Here is a 21,206-nt window from a genome sequence, read left to right as displayed (position 1 = left end):
AACAGAATATTTTTTTCTTTTTTAGTTCATTTAAGTTGTGTTCAATTCTTTTTGGGCGTAGGTAGTCTCTACTTATTTTGTTTAATTTAATTTTTGGAAAGTAGTCATCTGTTTCCTTTAAATTCTCAGTTTTACCACGGTAAAATTAGGTATAATAGGATCTGATAAGGTGTGTGCACTTGAACTCTCTTCTCCTTTAGGATGGCAAACTGTGAAAGAACTGCCTCTGTACTTCTGGATCTAAATAAATGTTTTTGCTGAGAATAAGCTGGGCAACAAAGAGATGTGACTACTTGGTCAACCAGGACCTCAAAGCATAACTCCTGGAAAAGTGAGCAGTCCTTCCTCCACTTAGAGTTCATCCTTCCAACCCTCTGCCAGAACTTGAAAATTGCATCTGATGGAGCTCCTCCACGCCCACTTTGAGAACTGCCAGAGCACAGGAAGCTTGCTTAATACGCAGGCGCAAATTCTTAGCGTTCCAGGTTCCAGGAGCTGGCTGTCCTTGTCAGATCGCTGTTGCAAAATGCGCTCTGTGGGCACACTGCTGTTGCCCCTGGCCTTGGGTCTGGGGCTTTGCGCCCTAGTGCATTCTTCAAAGACTGGGGCCATCAGGAAAAGAGGACCGTCCGTGACCGCCAAGGTGACTGAGCAGTAAGAACAGCGGATCTCCGCTCCCGGTAGTTGTGAGAAAGTGCTTGTCCTCCTCCTCCTCCTTTCTCCACTCGACTCCCGACCCGTCTCCCAAACTGCACCCCAGTACCACCGCTCGACCTGGAAATCCCTGACCGGACCCTTTTGTCCTTGGGTAAAGGAGCCGTCCTTCTCTCCTCTTTGCAGCCTAGAGCAGGAAGGGAGTATCTAGGGTCTGTCCTGTCCTGAGCAACAGGCCGTGGCCTGCCCTCCTTCCTCCGCTAATGGAGCGTGTTGGGCTGGGTGAGCACAGTTGCCAGAGTTCCATCCCGCTGCTGATGTCAGTACAGCAACTCCGGGAGTCCTGGTGCTGCGATATCCCGCAGCATTGAGGCCAGAAGAGGAGTTGGAGGGAGTGGAACGACTGAACCTGGAAGGAGGGAGCTAGGCTTTGAGGGATGTGGGCTTCGGGAGGAAAAAACTGTGCCACAAACACTCGCACATCCATGCTTACGTTGACACCCGTAGTCTCCTCCTTCTCCCCACCCTCTATGACTTCTTTTTGGGGTACGTATTCCAAATCAGTGCCGCCCTTTCCACCGGAAGAATCCATTACTAGTACTTCCTCCTTCTGCTTTTTTGGGAATCAGGAACAAGAAAGGAAAAAATAGAAATGAAGGGATAAAGCTGACTTCACCGGCCTGGGAGAGTGCATATTTCAGCAAAAGCATTTGCTTGTTGGCATTAATGTGTCAAAGATCAGTCGTGTCTCTCAGAAAATTAGGATAGCCATCAAAGACCTACGTCTGCAAGCATACCTATGCCTAGTGACCTTTGTCCTCCATGTGGTAAATCTACATTTAGCTCCAGTACAGTTTTTGTCATTGCTTAAGGCTGTGGTTTGATTTTTCAGGAGGCCGGTTTTGCCCAAAGCACAGTCTTTCGTTGTGGTCAACCAATCAATAAGTATTTCTTTTTAAATTTAGAATGTTTCCATGGTTACATGATTCATGTTCCCCTTCTTTCCCCCCCTCCCAGAGCTGAGAAGCAGTTTCACTGGGTTATACATGTATCATTGTTCAAAACCTATTTCCATGTTATTCATATCTGCAGTAGAGGGATCTTTTAACATCAAAACCCTAATCATATCCATATTGAGCTACATGATCGATAATATGTTTTTCTTCTGCATTTCTGTTCCCACAGTTCTTCTCTGGATGTGAATAGTGTTTTTTTCTCATAAGTTCCCCTGAATTGTCCTGGGTCATTGCATTGCTGCTAGTAGAAAAGTGTATTACATTTGACTGTGCCACAATGTATCAGTCTCTACATACAGTGTTCTTTGCTCCTTTCACTTTGTGTCTTTCCAGTTCACATGGAATTCCTCCAGTGTTCATCATTCCTTTTAGCACAATAATATTCCATCACTATCAGATACCATAATTTGTTCAGCCATTCCCCAACTGATGGACACCCCTTCATTTTCCATTTTTTGCCACCACAAAGAGCACAGCTATAAATATTTTTGTACAATTCTTTTTTCCTTATCAATAAGTATTTCTTAAGCTCTTTCTATGTTCCAGGCATTGGGCTAGGTTCTGGAGAAAGAAGTACACAGAATAGAACAATCTTTTTGGTCTACTATCAGGTCGCAAGCATAATGTATGAGGGAGAGTGACTGTGGTCCCAGACAGCATTTGGAATGATCCACAATGACTACTAGAAATTTCAAGGGAACCAGAAGTGTCATGCCATCCTGGAATTCTGGAATGTGAAGGAGACTTAAGAGTGATTTAGCCCAACCCCTTTGTTTCACAGTTAAGTTGGAGCTCAGAGAATTATACCCAGGGTCACAACTTGAAAATGAGTCTTTTGTCTTTGCTTAGTGATTTTTGCAAAGAATCAGAAGGGATCTCATATGGGTCACCTGGTCCAACCTCACCTTTAACAACACTTCCTTTTACAGTGTCACTGACACAGCCTGTGCAGGATTGCAGCAGGGAGCAGAAGACACTCCTCATAGAGCCCCTGCCACTTTCTGACAGTCCTAATTATTAGGAAGTTTTCCCTTATATCAATTCAATTCAACAGTCATTTAAGCCCCTATGAATTAATTTCCTATTCAAACATAATTAATATATATTATAGTAAAGCAATGCAATAAGTAGTGAGCATACAAAAAATCTGTGCTCTCTACATTCTTAATGGCCGATATGGCATGCTAAACAAATATCAATGAAGACAAGAAGGCACTAACAAGCAGAGGGATTCAGAAAGGCTCGAGGCTTGTATTCCAGTTAATCCTCCAAGAAGTTAAAGATTCTGAGATTTCTGTGAGGAGGAAAGACATTTGTTTAGTCATTCAGACATGGAGGACAGCCTTTGCCAAGGGATAAACAAAAGGATGAAATACTGAGTTCAGGAAATACCAAAGAGTTCAGTTGGACTGGAATATTGTGAAATAAATTTGAAAGGTAAGTTGGAAGTAGACTAGAGGATTTTAAATGCCAAACTGAGGAGTTCGTTTTATCTTATGGATAAGGAGCCACTGTAGATTCATCCAGACAATGACATGAAGGTCACATTTGTATTTTAGGAATTTTATTTTGGCATCTTTTTGACTGTGGAACGGAGAGGGAAGAAAAAAGAAGTAGTCCTGCTATTTAATAAACTATTGTAGTAATCCGTGAAAGAGATGATAAGTTTTTGAATTAGGGTAGTGATCATGTGAGTGAGAGAGAAGAGGTTGTGAATGTAGAATCAGCAAGACTTGATAACAGCTTGAAAAGGGAGGTGGAGAGAGGGGTCTGCAAGTTGGGAGAAGAGGCCCAGGGTTTGAGGTAGATTTAAGAATGGAAGATGACTCTAAGACTGAAAACCTGGGTGGACAGGAGGTTGGTGGTGCCTTCAATAGAAATATTCTAATTCTCCCTCCACTTGTTGCTCATAATTCTGCCCTCTGGTTGCAAAAATAGAACAAGACAACTTCTTAGATACTTGAAAATAGTTATTATATGCTGCTTAAATCTTCTCTAGGCCTCAAATAGCATGAAATTCTATCCCCATAGCATCCTCGTCCCCCCTCTATAGTTGTACTGCTATTTGTTGTCTTTCCTAAAATGTTGTGCCCAGCACTGAAAACAGTAGTATGGATGTGGTTTGACTGAGCCAAAGTATCGTCTCTCAGAATTGGTCTTATTACATTGTTATTGTCATTGGGTATAATGTTTTAGTTGTTTTCCTTAACCTGCATCGCTTCATACAAGTTTTCCCAAATTTCTCTGAATTATTTGTGTTGTTCAAGCCTTACAATACAATTATATCCCATTGTTTTATCTTATCTTACCCCACTCTCCTCCAAACTCCCTCATTTCAGTGCAGCACACCACCATTACTAGTCAATCAATAAACATTTATTACTAAGTGCTTCCTATGTGCTAAGCACTCAGGGTTTTTTTGTCCTTCACCTTCTATATCCAATCAAGTTTGTAACATTAGTTTCATTTTCCCTTTTAGCTCTGGGTTATTATACTGAATTCTAGTTCTTTTATCACCAATCAGAAATCCCTATCTGGATGTCAGCATCTGAAACTCAACTAGTAAAGAAAAGAGAAAATTATCTTCTCCAATCAAGTTGCCATTCTTGTTAATCATGTCACCCCCCCCACACCCCAACTCAATAAATTCTGGCGGCTCCCTATTGCCTCTAGGATCAAATACAATTGTTATGAATGGCATTCAAAACTCTTCATAACCTGGACTCTTCCTACCTTTTCAGTCAGGAGTGAATTAAGCAGGTAAAGATACATGTGCTCCTGTGTGGAGCCTAATGATGGGAAACTGGGCTTAGAGACAGCACGCAGTAGTTTATATATTTTTCTAACAAAGAGAGGTGGACAATGGGTTGCTCCAGGGAGAGAACTTATGTCTTATGGGTGGAAAGATCCAGGAACAAGATGGAGAAGGGTCTAGGCAGAGGGGTGGGAAGTGTTATATTGAATCTCTGGGATATATTTAAAATTTAAAGTACCTTCCTGAAATTGGTTTTATAGCTTATTTTGGGAAGGGAGTCTCGCAGTCAGATTATCAATGTTATCCCACCTGAAGAGCCCAATAATTAATACCAATTAACCCTCATCCTTTCTATCTATACTGCATAACAGGTGAATCTTTCTAAAACAATGATTACTCATAGTCTATCACAAATATATCCTTTGTTTAGCATTCCAGGTCTTCAGTTGTCCATCTTTCTGGTCTTATCACGAATTACTCCTCTGCATATGCAATATGCCCCAATCATTGATCTCCAAACAGACACTGGTTTCCTTGTTTTTTGCTTTTGTTCCTATTGCCTATAGTATTTTTAAATCTTCATCTTTGTAGATCCTATCCTTTTTTCCAAGGCCTAATCCAAATGTTATATTCTCAATGATATTTTCCAAACTGTTAAGGATCCTTTTTCTCTCTGTATTTCTATATCCCTTAAAGTGACATGTAAATTAGTTTGTAACAAAGTAAAATAACTAAGATTATTGTACTATAAACCAGGGGTGTCAAACTAAAATCAGGCCCCATATTAACTTAGAAAACTATAAAACAACATTATCTATGCTAATATAAAATTAACATAATTTATATTAATATCTGTTTTATTATATTTTTATTTTTTTAAACATTTCTTAATTACATTTTTATCTGATTTGAGGTATTTTTCAGGGCTAGTTGCTGTATATTATCACATCTATAAGTTTTACAACTTTTATATCTTTAAAAACCTTTTAAATATGCACTATATCCTCTTTTTGCTGCATCATATGTTTTGCATGATTTGGCACTGTTTCCAGGATTTTGACAATATTATTTAATTTTTCTTTATGACACCCCACTTTTATCACATTGGAATAGTAAATATATTATACCTTTAACAAACAGTCCCTTTTTCTAATCCTAGCCTTGATTCTAGCCTATAGATTTTCAGTGGAGTTTAAATCAGGTGAGTTCCAGGCCACTGAAGCATGTTATCTTCATCTCTTGAATAAACTCCTTAACATTTTGTGACATGTTAGATGGTGCAAGGCTAGATTGCAGTTTTTCGGTTCTCCTGGGGAATTTCCGTAATTCTAGAACAATTCTGCTTTTTATTATATCTATATATTTATCAGAGTTCGTCATTCCTTTAATAAGGACAAAATTTGTAGGCCCATTAAAAGTAAAAAAATCCTCAAAAATTTTTAAGTGAATATTTTATAACTTGATGAAGATGCTTAGATCTGTCAGGCTTACCTTAACTTCTAACTATGGGTTTGGAATAACTTTGAATGAAAAATTGATTTTCGCCTATAAAAATTACTCTTTTCCAAATATCATTCATTACTCTAGGCTTTGTATTGTCTTAACCATAGCAAGTGTTTTATTCATAATAATTATTTAAAGGTAGTTAGGTTTTTGTTTAGCAGATCTTCTCCATGTCCTTCCAAATTCAAGAAGCTAATGCCTTACTAATGGAGGAATTTTAAAAATCCTTCAGCAGCCAGTCCCTCTGAAGGTCTTATGTATTTGCTGTGAGTTAATTACACGGTTTGGGCACAATAGTTTGCCAGTTCTTGGGGTTTTCTACCTCTTTCCTTTTTGCTTCAGTACAACTGATCTTGTTTCATTGTGGATTTAAATGATTCCTAAAATGCCACACCTTTAGGCACTGAAATATCTCTAATAGTCATTGAAGTGTGCTCTTTAAGAGCTACACCTTCAGCACATTTCCTTAGAGTATTGTCCTTTTTAATTGTAAAACTCAATCTAAGGGGGCAGCTGGGTAGCTCAGTGGAGTGAGAGTCAGGCCTAGAGACAGGAGGTCCTAGGTTCAAACCCAGCCTCAGCCACTTCCCAGCTGTGTGACCCTGGGCAAGTCACTTGACCCCCATTGCCCACCCTTACCAATCTTCCATCTATAAGACAATACACCGAAGTACAAGGGTTTAAAAAAAAAAACTCAATCTAAGAGAGCAAAAAGGTGCATCTAGAAAAAAAGGTAGCATTCAACTGTGAGAGAACTTATTAAGAGTAGGAAACTAGATCAGTCTGGTTCCATGCAGACAGCTTGAATGAGTGTCATATTTCTCTCATAATTATCCAGTGATATCAAGTAATTAACCAGGCTTAATGATCTTTGTTAGAGGTATTGACTTAAAGGGGTATAGTAGGAATAGTTGGTCTAATGTATTTTCTCAAAAGTCTGAAATACTCCAAAGTCTGTCCCACAAATATATATAGAGTCCAGGGGAAAGTGGACTCAAACTGAAAAACACTGTGGCAAAGGAGTAACTCATAGCTTCTGGCTGCTGGGAGTTCCTTTCTCCATTTCATGGGCTACTCATAAAGTTTCCCTTAAACATATTGTGACTTTTATGCTGAGCACATTTTGGAACCTTCATTGAGCCCAGTCTTGGCTTTTGATGCAAATACTCATGCCGGCCACTGCAGTCCCAGGGATGCTGCTAGGATGCCAGTGAAAAGGCCCAAATTCTTTGGTCCTCCAAAATTTACAAAGTCCTCCTCTTCTTCTCCAGATAAGGTGAGGGCAGAGGGGAGAGACAGAGTGAGACTGAACTGCTTCCCTCTCAGTTTAGCTATAAAACTTCTACCCAAAGCTCCCTGATGTTCAAATCTCCAGTTTCCAAAGCCCACAGAGTAAAACCCAGTGTCCTTAAACAACTGGAACAATTGGGACATGAGCTCCCCAGTTAAAGTATCAAGGGATATACTCACTTTTTGTTTGGGAGAATTATCAACCAACTTAACGACACTAACTTTTTACACTTTCTCTCTTTTTGCTTTGAATTAAGTTATCTTACCTGCTGTACTTCAAGAATCATACACTGTGCTCAGTTTCCTCAAGGTCCTTTTAAAAAATTCCATCCCTTCTAAGAAAGGACATCTATTTGTAAAATTGTCTTATGTTAATAATACTCCTTTTAAAAAAATATAGATGGATTGCTGCTTCTGAAGGGCAGGATCTTAATCTTTCCAAATTCCATAAAGCTATATATAAATAATAATTTTCCTGCTGCTTTGGCCATGTAAAAATTGTAAAATGCCACATAGAACACTAAATACCACATCATACTGTGACAGACGCACTGATGTATTGGCAGGAGTTCTTGTCTTGTAAGCAAAGCTTGACAGTCTTTACTTAGTGATTTTTCTAAACTGTAAGACATCTTTTTTCTTTGACAACCCTTCTTATATTTTTAAAGCCATCTTTTCAATGCCTTTTTTTTTTTTTTACACATTCACACAGTAAGTTGGTTCATATAATCTAAACTCACTAATAGAATGCCCTTTGTCTTCTTGGCCTTTTCAAACATTCTGTCTTTAAATCATGGTTACACTAAGATTACATGAAAGAAAATATGTACAGTTTCATTTCAGATTCAACAGTTAAAATGTCCAAAAAATATTAAGTTAAAAGAATATCTTATCTCTGATAAAGCTTGCTGGGAAGGTGTGTTTATTTCCTTTGTAAAATGTTTAAAAGTAAGGCTAAATTCCATTTTTATAACTTTGGGGCCACTTAGAACAAATTAATTGTCTAAGTCTGGTAAATGACTTTTTTTTTATTCTGACCTTAAGAAGCACCAAATAAAATTGTACTTTCACATACAAAGTTGATCAAGAATAGAGGTATACATAAAATCTCAAACTATAGCTTTCTTTTCTCTCTAAGTATAAAATAAGTTCAACATGAAACTTTAAAGCTGTTCTGTTTGTCTATATTTCCTTTTGTTCTTTTTCTATGATTTTTAGAAAAATGTCTTAGTTGCCCCCCCTTTTTTTGAAGAAACACTTTTATTAGCTCCACTTTCCCACCCATTCCCTGTCTCAACATATTGAATAGGTATGTGGTTTTGTCAACATTTATACAATTTCAAAGGAATGTCATCTAAATTTTCATCAGCATAATAGCATAATGCTGTAGAGAATTGAGGATAAATGACAATTCTGTTTGTATCAGTAAAAGACCATTCCATTTTGAAGAATATATTTTAATAGATTTTTGTGGTCCAAATGTCAAAAAATACTCATTGAGTGCCCATTGGGTTCTTGGCACTTTCTGAGGGTGCAAAAAATAAAGAAGTCTATCTAGATGATAGCAGTAAATGCTTTGCCTCTTTTTTTTTTTCCTCTCAGCATTTTTTTCCGTGCCAATGTTTGGATATATCAGCTTTAAAAATAGAAAATGACATCCAGATCTAATTTTCATTTTTAGATTTCTGAAGATATAATCTTAGCAAATACTTGTTTTGGTTTTCCCTATTACCTCTCACAATGCTCCTCTGCACATAGCAGGCACTTAATAAATGTTGAATTTATAAAGAAGCAAATGAATAAATATTATGATTCTGGTGTGATTGATTCTGAGTATTGAATGAGTTTTTGAAATCATGCATAAAATGAAATAGTCTCAAAAATGCCATGATTTTAAGCAGCATGGATTTAGTAGATTACGAAAATCATATATTCTCATAAAATATTCCCTTTTTGTATTATTGCTAGGGAAAACATCTGTGATTATCTCTGAGGTATAATTTTTCTATGTGTTGCTCATATGACTCATATGTTATGTTCTTTTATTCTACCCTTAAACATGTACAGGTCTTCTTTGACATAAGTATTGGAGACAAAAACATAGGAAGAATTGTAATTGGCCTATTTGGCAAAGTTGTTCCCAAGACTGTGGAGAATTTCATTGCTCTGGCAACAGGAGAAGTATGTCTGTTTTATTTTCTTTCAAGTTATACACAAGTTAGAATTTCACTTCTACCATGCAAAGCAAAAATATGCTTTGGGGCAAATAGGTGTTAAAACAATAAAAAATAGGCATAAAAAGAAACAGTGACTCTTTTATTGGACACATCCTCCTGTTAATTTCTGGTTTGATAAGGGATAGGGCGAGAAAAGTGGGAAGAAAAATGAAAGGAATATGGAAGTTGAATCATACTTATATTTCTGCCAGTCTTACCTCCATAGCATCATAGAGTCATAGAGTTAGAGCTAGAAAGAGCCTTGGAAGTTGGCTACCCCAACTCCTTTACTTAACAAATGAAGGATCTGAAATCTGGAGAGAGGAAGTGATGTGTCCAAGGTCACAAATTAGTAAACAGCAGAGCTGAGGTCATTTATTGACTTTCTTTTCCTGATAGATCATCAAAAGAGTCTAGTTAGCTTACCTAGTCTAGAGTTATTTTCTTAATCCAGGTATAATTCTGAATATTAGAATATATCTACTCAGTAGTTTTAAAATATTATATATAAAAATGAAATATTTCTTTTTAGAAAGGATATGGATACAAAGGAAGCAAATTTCATCGTGTAATCAAAGATTTCATGATTCAAGGTGGAGACTTTACTGTTGGAGATGGCACTGGAGGTAATTTTATCTTTTAACCTTTCCTTCTCACAGTATGAAAAATGAGTTTTGTCTAAGCCTGAATCCACAAACTTGCCATTGCCAGTAACAACTATTGTTCAAATAAACATTCAAACTAATTTTTCAAAATTAAATTTCATTTTATTTTCATTAAGATCCACCTTTTTATTCCTCTGTTCCCCCACCCCACCATTGTAAAAACAAGAAAAATAGATCCCCTATTACAAACACACACTGTCAAGCAAAACAAATTGTCCATGTCCAAAAAAAATGCATTAATTTATACTCTTGCACCATCACTTCTCCCAAGAGGTGGAAAATTTGTTTTATCAGGAGTCCTGTGAAGTCGTAGTTGGCCACTTTGCTGATTGGAGTTCCTAAGGCTTTCAAAATTGTTCGTCTTTCCAATATTATTATCGGAGAGGTTGTTCTCCTGGGTTCTGCTCACTTAAATTCTGCATCCCAATCTTCCCAAGTTTCTTTGAAATCATATTTTCTTCATATCTTATCAATTTCTTTATCATATTCTTATACTGTAACTTGTTCAGTTCAGTTTCTGCTTCTTTACCACCACAAAAAGAGCTGCTATAAATGTTTTTCATTCATGGATCTTTTTCCTGTTTCCTTGATCTTTTGAGGGCATAGACCTAGTATGGTTGATGGTGGAAGTCAAAGATCAAGTGGAAAATGAAAATAGGTTAATAGGAACAATGAGAATGGAGAATCAGAGCTTCTCCACTGGTTCTGATCCAGTGTCCAGTATTATGTATGGAAATAAAGCAACAAGTATAGGCTAGATTCCAGAGTTCTCCATCCTATCAGACTATATCTTCCCTCTTGGGTGTAGTCATGTCTGTTCCCTCTATTCTACAGAAGTGCACTTACCAGTGAATATAATCTACAATGTTTCCCGCCCCCCCCAGTTCCCCGACCCACTGTCTTGACTGGGACCTCACCAGCTGGTTTCTAACAGATTGTTCCTCACACCCTGCCTCACCTGCAGTCCCCTCTGCTTCTATGACCACAGGCTCTGGTGTCATGGAGGAGAGCCTACATTTGACAATAAATAGTGATTGTAACCCACTGGGAGATCTTCTTTCCTTGTGACAATGGAGTTGGCAGGAACCAAAACTAGACCTAGCTTTCTTGGCTTCTTCTTGGGTGAAGGGTTGGCCAGTAGGCCAGTCCTGTACAGTGTGTTCATTTCCATGGCTGGTTTCAGTGTGGATCCATCATTCTTTTGAGATTTGTCAGGTACAGGCTTTATCAGCTCTTATTCCTGTTGGATTTCTCAGGGAGGGTCCCTTTTGGGAGATGGATACCCAAGAGACATACAGCTGTTGGTTTTTCAGTTTGGCTTCTTAGGGAGCCTACAAGGGTGTTACTGACCTACTCTCCCCACCCCCAGTTCTGGGTTCGACTTGATATTCCAGATGTCACTCTTGAGTGGGGTTTTGCCACTACACCCCCATTTGATAGGCTGGGATAGTCCCAGTTTAATTTTGGCAGTCACTTGGGTGGAACCTGGCTTAAGCTGCTGAAGGGAATTCTCTTGTGTCTCACATATGGGCATCCTGGTACTCTGATCCCTTGGACTCCCATGTTGAGGAAGCTCATAAAATGTCTAGTTTCCTCATCTGGCAATTGGATTGCCATTGGAACTTGTGACCTGTGGTTCCCTCAGAGGAAGGATTAGTCTGGAAAGCAGTCCTCATCCCCATTCCTGTTTGCTTAATTGAAATAGGGTGTGCAATCAAGATATAGGGCAGATATCTGGAGGGTCTCTTATTTCCCTACCTCAGAAGGCAGTAGGCACAACTGAGTTGGTGGCCAGAGGCTTCAGTCTAGTAGAGCTCAAACCTTCTGATCTAGCTTCTCTCCCTCCAAAGCACTCAGAGTCCCACTGAGATCCATTCTAAAAGTGACTCCTGTCCCCCCTTCCTAGATCCTCTAATTCCCCATATTCCCATTTGTTTCACTAGCCCTGTCTAATTATTTGCAATGAATGCTTGTCTGTAGACTGCTGAATAAAAGTGAGGGGGCGAGCATAGCATATGTGCTTCCCACTACCAGATTGTTTCCCATCCCCTGCCCCACCTTGGGTCCCCTCTCCTGTAGGGAACCAAGAGGACACTTGTAGTGATTTTCCACTACCAGTTAAAGGAGCCTTTAAAACAAGTCTTGGTTCAAAATCTAAAATCATCTTCACGATGGTCTTTTTATTTGTTTGTAATGAGAATTGCAATATGAATTAACCAAATAGACTGAGAGAGAAACAAAACAAGAAATAACTCTTTACTTCCCTTTTCAAGAAGAACCTTTGGGTCCTCTATTCATTTAAATGCTGGAAAAGAAAATGACAAACTACTCCATTATCTTTGCCAAGAAGACCCCATATGGGGGTCACCAAGATTCAGACATGACTGAAATAACTCAGCAACAACAAATCCACTTAAAAGAAACTTCCTCTCTCATTTGGTTTCATGTATAGTGAGACTGTAAAATAGACACATCAATATTGACCTATTTTGACAGTATTCTCAGAATATGAGAGCTGGAAGGGACCTCTGTAACTAGTCTAATACATAAACAGAAGGGATCACCACTATAACATGCCTCATAAGGAGTCATCCAGTCTCTGCTGGTGAAATTTCTTGAGGTAGCCCATTCCACTTTTGCACAGGTCTGATTGTTAGAAAGCTTTTTTCCTGACATCAAGCCAAATTTACCTCTTTGTAACTTCAATCTGTTTTTACTGGTCCTATATCCTTGGAACAAATATAATTAGTCTAATCCCTTTTCCACATTATAGTCCTCAAATACAGGAACACAGCTATTATATCCCTATTGAGTATTTTGTTTGTTTTAAAATTTTTATTGATGAGCTTTGTTTTTATGTTACAAACTTTTACAGATAACATACTTTTTGAGAGATCTTTTGTGAAAAACATTAAGTAAAACTATTAATGCAGTGACCTCTTCCAAAAATATGAGCAGCATTTCACATTTATAGCACCTATTCTCACTGCTCTATTAAAAAAAAAGTCTGTTTTCTCTCCCTTCCACCTTACTTTCACCCCATTGGAAAAAAAGAAAAGAAAAACAAATATGCGTAAACAAGCAAAATAAATTTTTCCAATGTCTACATATATATATATATTTTACGTGTCTATGTATGTGTATATATGTATATAATATAGATAGATAGGTAGTTAGTGTGTAATTCACAAACTGCATTTCTCATTCTATAATCTAAATCTAATACCTTTCTGTAATGGATAGCAAATTTCATCATCAGATCTTTAGAGTCACGAATGGGAACTGTGTAAACTGATAAAGAATGAAGTGAACAGAACCAGGAGACCAATTTATATAACATTATTATGAAAACACAACTTTAAGTCATTTGTAGGCTGAATACTCTCAGTTTCTTCAATTAATCCTTATCTAACCTTGACTCCAGTACTCATCTCAGGTACCCAGGCACATGACTTAAGATATCATCATCAACTTATGCCACATATCCAATCTGTTGCCAAGTCTTTTTAAATTTTTTTTGGTAACCCATGGGGAGAACTGAACAAAAAACTCTAGAGCAGTGATGACAAACTTTTTAGAGACTGAGTGCCCAAACTGCAACCCTTATGCTGCATGTGAAGCACCCCCGCACCTCAGATAGGGAAGGGAGGAAGCACTTTCATTGAGCTGCCGGCAGAGAGGTGGGTTATGGTAGAAATGTTCTCAGCACATTGGAGAGGGGGAAGGGAGCAGCTCCCTCTGGCACGTATATTGTAGGTTCACCCACAGGGCTCTAGAGGCAGTTTGACTGGAACTGTGTCCCTTCTTTAAGCCTGGAAGTTTAGGCCTCTCAGTACAGCCAAAGATGACTTTAGCTTTCTTGGCTGCCACATTGTACAGCTTTACTCTCATTTCTGTGCTTCTGTTCTTCCTGCAGTAAGGAATAGGGATCTTAAATCTAAGGCAACAACAATTAAGTTAATATTTATAGATTATGTAAAAACTAGGCTTCTTTAGCATCCTCTCTTCTCTTTTCCAAAACTCTGCCACCAAAAGGGGGCCTCACAGACCTCAGGATAATCCCCCCCTCTCATTTAACAAGAGCCAAATAATCATCCACTAGGCAGTCTACTAGTAATGGAGCCATCTGGCCTTAGGCTGCTTTTTGAAAATAAGACACAGTTCATTCATGGTGATTCTGTTGGCCATTCTGAGAACTTAAGTTCCTTTTGTATAATATCTCTATAACTTTTTTTTTAACTTTTGAGAAAATGAGTTGTTGAGTTTCAAACAATTGACTTAAAAATGAATTTTTACACTACTACTGTTTTCTTCCCTCTCTGGTTATTACTACAGCCACCTCTTGGCTTGGCTCCATACAGGGGCAGGTGCCAGGCTCAAAAGGTCCTTTTGCTCATTTCTCACCTCTACTCCCACCACTCCTCTGGGGAACATTTTATGAACCAAAGAGTCTCTAAGACTGAAGATTATTTTACATGAGGAATCTTTTCAAAGTTCTGACACAGACAGACCTTGAATAGGGGTCAATTTTTCCCCTTGATTTTGGAAGTTCCCAGGCTACAGAATCTGAAAAGAAAATTAATAATTAGTTAAATGTGGTATTAAATGCAGGTTACCAAAAGGATTTAGAGTCATACAGAGTACCTTGCCATGAAATTCAATACAGTACATCCAGCAGATAGGAAGTCATGATAAAGGACATGTGAACACTATTTCATTAATATGACAACCAATTTTGCCAATTTTCTTAGATTATAGGCAGCATGGTGGGGTCTTTGGGGAGCCTTAACAAACATTCCATAGCTAGTGTATCAATTAGAAGAAGAGTAGGCTTTTGCTAAACAATTTGCAAAAAGTTTTCAAATCACACCTAAAGTTAATGTCAACTTGAGATGACAAACCATACCACACAGAATGATTTCAGAAGAATACCAAATCATATGAAGATTAATACCATTCTAGCAGAGTGATAAAGTGAATTAAGTAATTATTTGGCAAATTAGATATGTATTTTTTGCCCAGAAATCCCAATTTATAAAATTATAAAAACCTATTAATAGAAGATATAACAGATTATTTAAGAACCATTCTCAAAACACATGAACATAGAATCAGGTTTACTAGTCTGGTGAAAGAGTCTTCCTGCTTGAAAATAATAAATGCCACTGTATTCTTTGGCCAGACACAGGAGAATTTGCCAAAATTTTAAATATGTATATAAAAGGGGGCAGCTGGGTAGCTCAGTGGATTGAGAGCCAGATCTAGAGATGGGAGGTCATAAGTTCAAATCTGGCCTCAGATACTTCCCAGCTGTGTGACCCTGGGCAAGTCACTTGACCCCCATTGCCTACCCTTACCACTCTTCTGCCTTGGAGCCAATACACAGTATTGACTCCAAGACGAAGGTAAGGGTTTAAAAATATATATATAAAAGAGCATACCAAAGACCATAAAGACCAGTTTCCTAATAATGTAGAATATGTTCTAAATACTTTCAGATACACAATAAAATATTTGAATCATAGAATAGAAAAGGAACTTAGAAGTCATCTAGTCCAACACTTTATTTCACAGATGAGAAAATTAAGGTTCAACAAGATTGAGACTTACCCAAGATCAGACAGGTAACAAATAACGGAGCTGGAATTTGAACCCCAATCGTCTGATTCCATGGTGCAATTACATTTATCTGGAATTAGCACCTTCTGAAGAAAGAAAATAGCATTCTATAATAACTGAGAGAGTTTTCCAGCAAATTTATATTTGCTGGACATTATTATCTGATTCATTCCTGCATTTTTCTTTTCCTTCCTTTTTTTCCTTTCTTAATCATATTTTTGTTCTTTTCTCTGCCAAAACAAATAAAGTTATAAACTGAAGAAACTTTTTCTTTTTAATATGGCCACTTAAAGCAATTAATTATGTATATATCTGTGGGAAAAAATTCTGTGACTTAAACTGAATGTTTTTATTTTTTATTCTTTTAATTGAAAACTTGTATTTAATTAATTAATTTAGGGTATTTTGCCATGGTTACATGATTCATGTTCTTTCCCTCTCCTTCCTCCCTTCCCATAGCCAATGAGTAATTCCACTGGGTTTTACATATGTCATTGATCAAGACCTATTTCCATATTATTAATATTTGCATTAGGGTGATTGCTTAGAGCAGGGGTCAGCAACGTATGGCTCTTGAGCCATATCTGGCTCTACCTCCCGACCAGCCAGTCCAGGCAGAGCCCCAGGATGTGCCCCAGGGGGCCCTTCAGCCCCCGCCCCATATTCCAGCTCCTTCCGCCGCCATCCTCCTCCTTCCACAGGCGTTGGTTAGTCTACATCCCCAATCATGTCCCTGTTGACCCATGTGATCAAGCAGTTGTTTTATTTCTGTGTTTCTACTTCCAGTTTTTTCTCTGGATGTGAATAGCATTTTTTCTCATAAGTCCTTCAAAATTGTCCTGGATTATTGCATTCAATTGTGCCACAGTATATCAGTCTCTGTGTACAATGTTCTCCTGGTTCTGCTCCTTTCACTCTGCATCAGTTACTGGAGATCATTCCAGTTCACATGGTATTCCTCCAGTTCATTATTCCTTATAGCACAAAAGTATTCCATCACCAACAGATACCACAATTTGTTCAGCCACTCCCCAATCGAAAGGCATCCCCTCATTTTCCAAATTTTTGCCACCACAAAGAGTGTGGCTATAAATATTTTTGTACAAGTCTTTTCCCTTATTATCTCTTTGGGGTATAAACCCAACAGTGGTATGACTGGATCAAAAGGCAGACAATCTTTTAAAGCCCTTTGAGCAGGAACTGAATGCTTTTAAATGTAGATTTTTTTGATAATTACTATATAATGCTTTTTCACTTGTTAAAAATTCCTGGATATTTTAAAATACTCTTCAGTGATTTCATTTTCTCTTGCTACTTTTTAAAAAACATAACAGAGACCCTAATGTTAAATTAGTTGTGTTGTACAAAAAAACACTCAACAAAAAAGCTTTATTTTTTAATTTAGTAAAAAAAAAAGAGGGGGGCCAAGATTTGTTAACATTTTTGTTTGCTTTTTGGTTTGGGGGGAATGTATGTGCACATTTTACTTTTATTAACTAATGTTAAAATTGATAAACATAAACAGTTCTATAGGCAATTTCATGTCTAAAAAATTGATCTTAAAATAAAAATTAGATGCCATTTATTCTAAAAAGAAATTTAAAAAAGAATTCAATATGTTTTAATGTTGGTTAACAACCTATAGAATGTATTTGAGTTTCTGTCTAGTACATTATATAAGAAAAAAAACTCCTTGACTATATTATATATGTAGATATATCTACTTTTATTTGTTTTTGTATATTTCAGGTATTAGTATCTATGGAGACAGCTTTCCAGATGAGAACTTTAAGCTCAAGCATTATGGCATTGGATGGGTCAGCATGGCAAATTCTGGGCCAGATACCAATGGTTCTCAGTTCTTTATTACTATGACTAGGCCTACCTGGTTGGATGGAAAACATGTCGTATTTGGAAAAGTTATTGAGGGAATGGTAATTAGACTTTTTTTAAAGAAGCATTATATTACTGAGTCATGTCATAAAATTTATTTTAGTTTTAAACATGCTTAACAGTAAATTTATCAACCTTGTTTGATCTCTTGGAACTGGTTGATTTGAAGATAGTGCTTTAACTGTGGAAGATGATGGAGCTGTAATTAGTTGAACTAAAAATAGACGAACAAAGGCATCTAGGTACCTCAGTAGATAGAACACCAGGCCTGGAGCTGGGAAGACTTGGGTTCTCTGATCTGGCCTCAGATACTTCCTAGCTATGTGATCCTGGGCAAGTCACTTAACACCAATTGCCTAATAACCCATGTCACTCGTCTGTCTTGATTCTGATACAGACGGTAAGGATTAAAAGTTCTGTCTACAATTAAAATTGTTCTATCTACTGAGCTACCTAGATGCCTCTGTTCAACTATCTTTAGTTCAAGTAACTACAGCTCCATCATCTTCCACAGCTAAAGCACTGTCTCTAATTCAATCAGTTTCAAGAGGTCAAACAAGGTAGATAAATTTACTGTTAAGCATGTTTAAATAATATAGGTGAGTACAGTGTGAGAAATATGGACGTGAAAGAAAGAATGGAAGATACATTGCAAAAAATGTATTTTTCATCTTAAAAACATGTTAGTGGCCTTAGAATCATATGTACATACTAGTTTTCAGAAGTCATCTATTTAAAAAGTCAGTGTGGATATACTAAGCCTATTCAAATTCTTGGAATAGCTCACATTATTGATGATTAATCAGTTCATTTTACAACTCTTTATTCAGCATAGGGTTTCCCTAGTTGTGGCAGATATTATTTACCATGTACAGATCTAGTTCTAAGTGGGCAGAGTAATTATTTCAAATTAGTTTTCATACGGTCCTGTTTGGGTGAGTATCTTAGGAAATGCAGTTATTTTGATGATTATGCTTTGAAATTTGCTTCTTGTTCCACTAGTTTATGTCTGTACTTAACTGGTAGTGTGCTTATTAAGCTGCCATCATAATTTGAAGCTTCCTGTTAAGACGCCTGGTATACAAGTAGAAATCACTCTGATGAAAACCAGGCTTTTTAACTGGAAAGCAAAAGGCAACTTTTCATCAGGTGGGAGATACCTACCCATTTGTGCTCTCTGAATTGAAGTGATATGCTTTAGTTTTTTTCCAAACTGCGATCTGAAACTAAATCAACCTGTCTCTCTTCCCTCCCTCCTTACCCCTCTTTTCTAGACTGTGGTGCATACCATAGAATTCCAACAGACAGATGAGCATGACCGTCCACTTACAGACTGTGTGATTACCAATAGTGGCAAGATAAATGTAAAAGATCCTTTTGTGGTTGAAGTTGATGACTGGTAACAGCGTGAAGAAGAGAAAGGTGTGGTGGAATCCTATCCAAATGTTATGTTTCTTTTTATGTCTATATAGAGAAAAGCCAGAAAGATAACAACCACCATGCAGCCTCTTAGGGTTGTGTGAAAAAGGTATTAGAGTGATATTTTAAAGCCCCAATTTTTGGCTTTATATTTAAGTAAAAGTTATTTTCAACAAAAGAATAAAAATTAGTGTATGTTACAGGGATTTTTTATAGGAATACAAGTAGTTTGATATTTTGTGCATTAAAAGTGATGTTAAATATCTGTTTTTTTGCTTTTTAAGTAGAGAAATATTTAAGTGCCTTAAAATAATACAATGAACACAAATTATAATTTAGATTTCTTTACAAGTGAGCTATTTTGCTTACAAAATAACGTAAGCCAAAATTTTACTGGCATAACAATAACATGAGGGAAACATGCTGAGTGTTGTAAGTGCCTTTGATCTTAAACTGTCCCATGTAGGTAAGCATAAGGAAGTGCCCTTTACAGATATGGATAGTTTGCTAATGGAGAGGGAAGAAACAAAGATAGTGGTGGGAGAACTGTGAAAAATTATCTCCATAGAGAAAAGATTCTCAGAGAAGAGATGGCTTAAGTGTCTTGTTTTCTAGCATCAAATTTGCATGAGAACTTGGAAGCTGAAAGTTGAGATACCTTGGATCCTAGGATGTGGCAACTATTTTGTTGTATTGATGGCAGAAATGTGGATTTTGTTTTTATCACCATGAGATAGATGTGAGATTTCACTGAAAAGACTTTCTTGAGGTTAGCTAATATTAGAGCTCACAGAACAACAGAACAGAGTCCATAACAGCTGAGCAGAAGAGAAGAGCTGATATCTGGACAGACATCTGGTAAGATCCAAGAGGCCTCAGAGCTTGTGCTTCCAGCTCCCTGACATCTTTTCTCTAAGTTTTCTCTGGTTTGATTCTTCATCCAACCTGCAGTCATACTGTCAGGCCAATGAAAGTTTTAGAGGGAATGGCTACTACCCATAGTATTCTAGTAAATGTTTAACAACTGGCTATCCAGGGGGAAAATATATGTGTGTATACATATATACACACACATATGTTATATATACATATGTATATACACACATATATTATGTATATGCATACACATATTATTATATATGTACATATATTCTATATGACATACTTTTAGGTTTAATCTAAATTGGTAACTTTTTCTCCATCATCAACAAAACAATAAATCAAGTCTTAAATTGTAGGGTTTGTTGATTTCCAGAGTATAAATGTTCACAATGCAAACTGAATAACTGGCTCTGCTAAACTGGTTCATGTTGGCCTTGGTACCTTTCTGCTCGTACCACAACTAACTCTTCCTATAACTCCTAACTTCCCACAACTTCCTAACAACGCCCTTAAACTTACAGTGTTCAAGGGAATACACTCTTTATGATACAGAATTATACTCTGTAGCTTCTCCAGGGTGCTTCCCATTTAACAAATCAACCAAGGTGAATTCCAGTAACTCCTCAACAGAAACATTTACTAAGCAAAAGGCAATTATTATTATTATTACTACTATTAATAGAATTAACATTCCTGTTAGCCTTTAAGCCAGGGACATACTATCCCACTGCTATATATTCTGAAGGGGGGAAAAGGGCACTAACTTACAGAATAGGAAGATATGTTTATAGGGAACATGTGCTTGGGGTAACTACAACACTGGATTATTGGTCTTGATTTCCTTTTTTTCCCCCTTCAGGAAGATACTCCACAATAATTAAGTTGCTCCTTTTCTTCTCTCCTGCTGGGCAGAGCCACCTCTCTCCTGGCTGCTTCACTTGTGCCCAGTCTTCTGTGCTGTGGAATTAATGTTTTGTTCTTTTAGCAAAAGTAGAAACCCTAAACTAAGGATCTACAGAGTTTTTCTAGGTCTGCCCCCATGGCTAGGCTCTGAGGGATTTCCACCTTTCACATAGTAGGTTGAAGTATATGAAACCTTTCTTCTTTCAGTTAGATCTTCTAAGCTTGGGTCTGTTTTTAAATCCATTTGGGTAAGTTTTCTGAGCTCTTAGTATTCTGTAAGCCTACACTCAGCTACCCAAGTCATCTAAATCAGGGTCTCTCCAGTGAGATCACTCATTTCTATCTAATGGAAGGAAACCAAAATCCACATTTCATTTCCAGTAAGAAAGGA

General features: G+C 37.4%; 1 protein-coding gene and 1 long non-coding RNA gene across 2 annotated transcripts; one reads left to right on the top strand and one right to left on the bottom strand.

Annotated features, from left to right (window-relative positions):
• The first annotated feature begins 444 nt into the window (after positions 1–444).
• Positions 445–19,230, top strand: PPIC (peptidylprolyl isomerase C). Its single transcript, XM_044657587.1, has 5 exons — positions 445–643; positions 9,286–9,399; positions 9,967–10,060; positions 17,468–17,652; positions 18,886–19,230. Exons 1-5 carry the CDS (start codon positions 527–529, stop codon positions 19,012–19,014), a joined length of 639 nt encoding a protein of 212 aa, XP_044513522.1. The 5' UTR covers positions 445–526; the 3' UTR covers positions 19,015–19,230.
• On the bottom strand, positions 13,237–16,126 carry LOC123231330. The gene is made up of 3 exons (XR_006505104.1): positions 15,710–16,126; positions 14,611–14,665; positions 13,237–14,009 (listed from the first exon to the last, which is right to left on the bottom strand). It is a non-coding gene; the product is annotated as an uncharacterized LOC123231330 (long non-coding RNA).
• Positions 19,231–21,206: the final 1,976 nt, after the last annotated feature.

This window comes from Gracilinanus agilis, chromosome 1 (genome assembly GCF_016433145.1).
Source record: "Gracilinanus agilis isolate LMUSP501 chromosome 1, AgileGrace, whole genome shotgun sequence".
In the NCBI taxonomy this organism is placed as follows: Eukaryota; Metazoa; Chordata; class Mammalia; order Didelphimorphia; family Didelphidae; genus Gracilinanus; species Gracilinanus agilis.
This window is presented reverse-complemented; position numbering and strand designations above follow the sequence as displayed.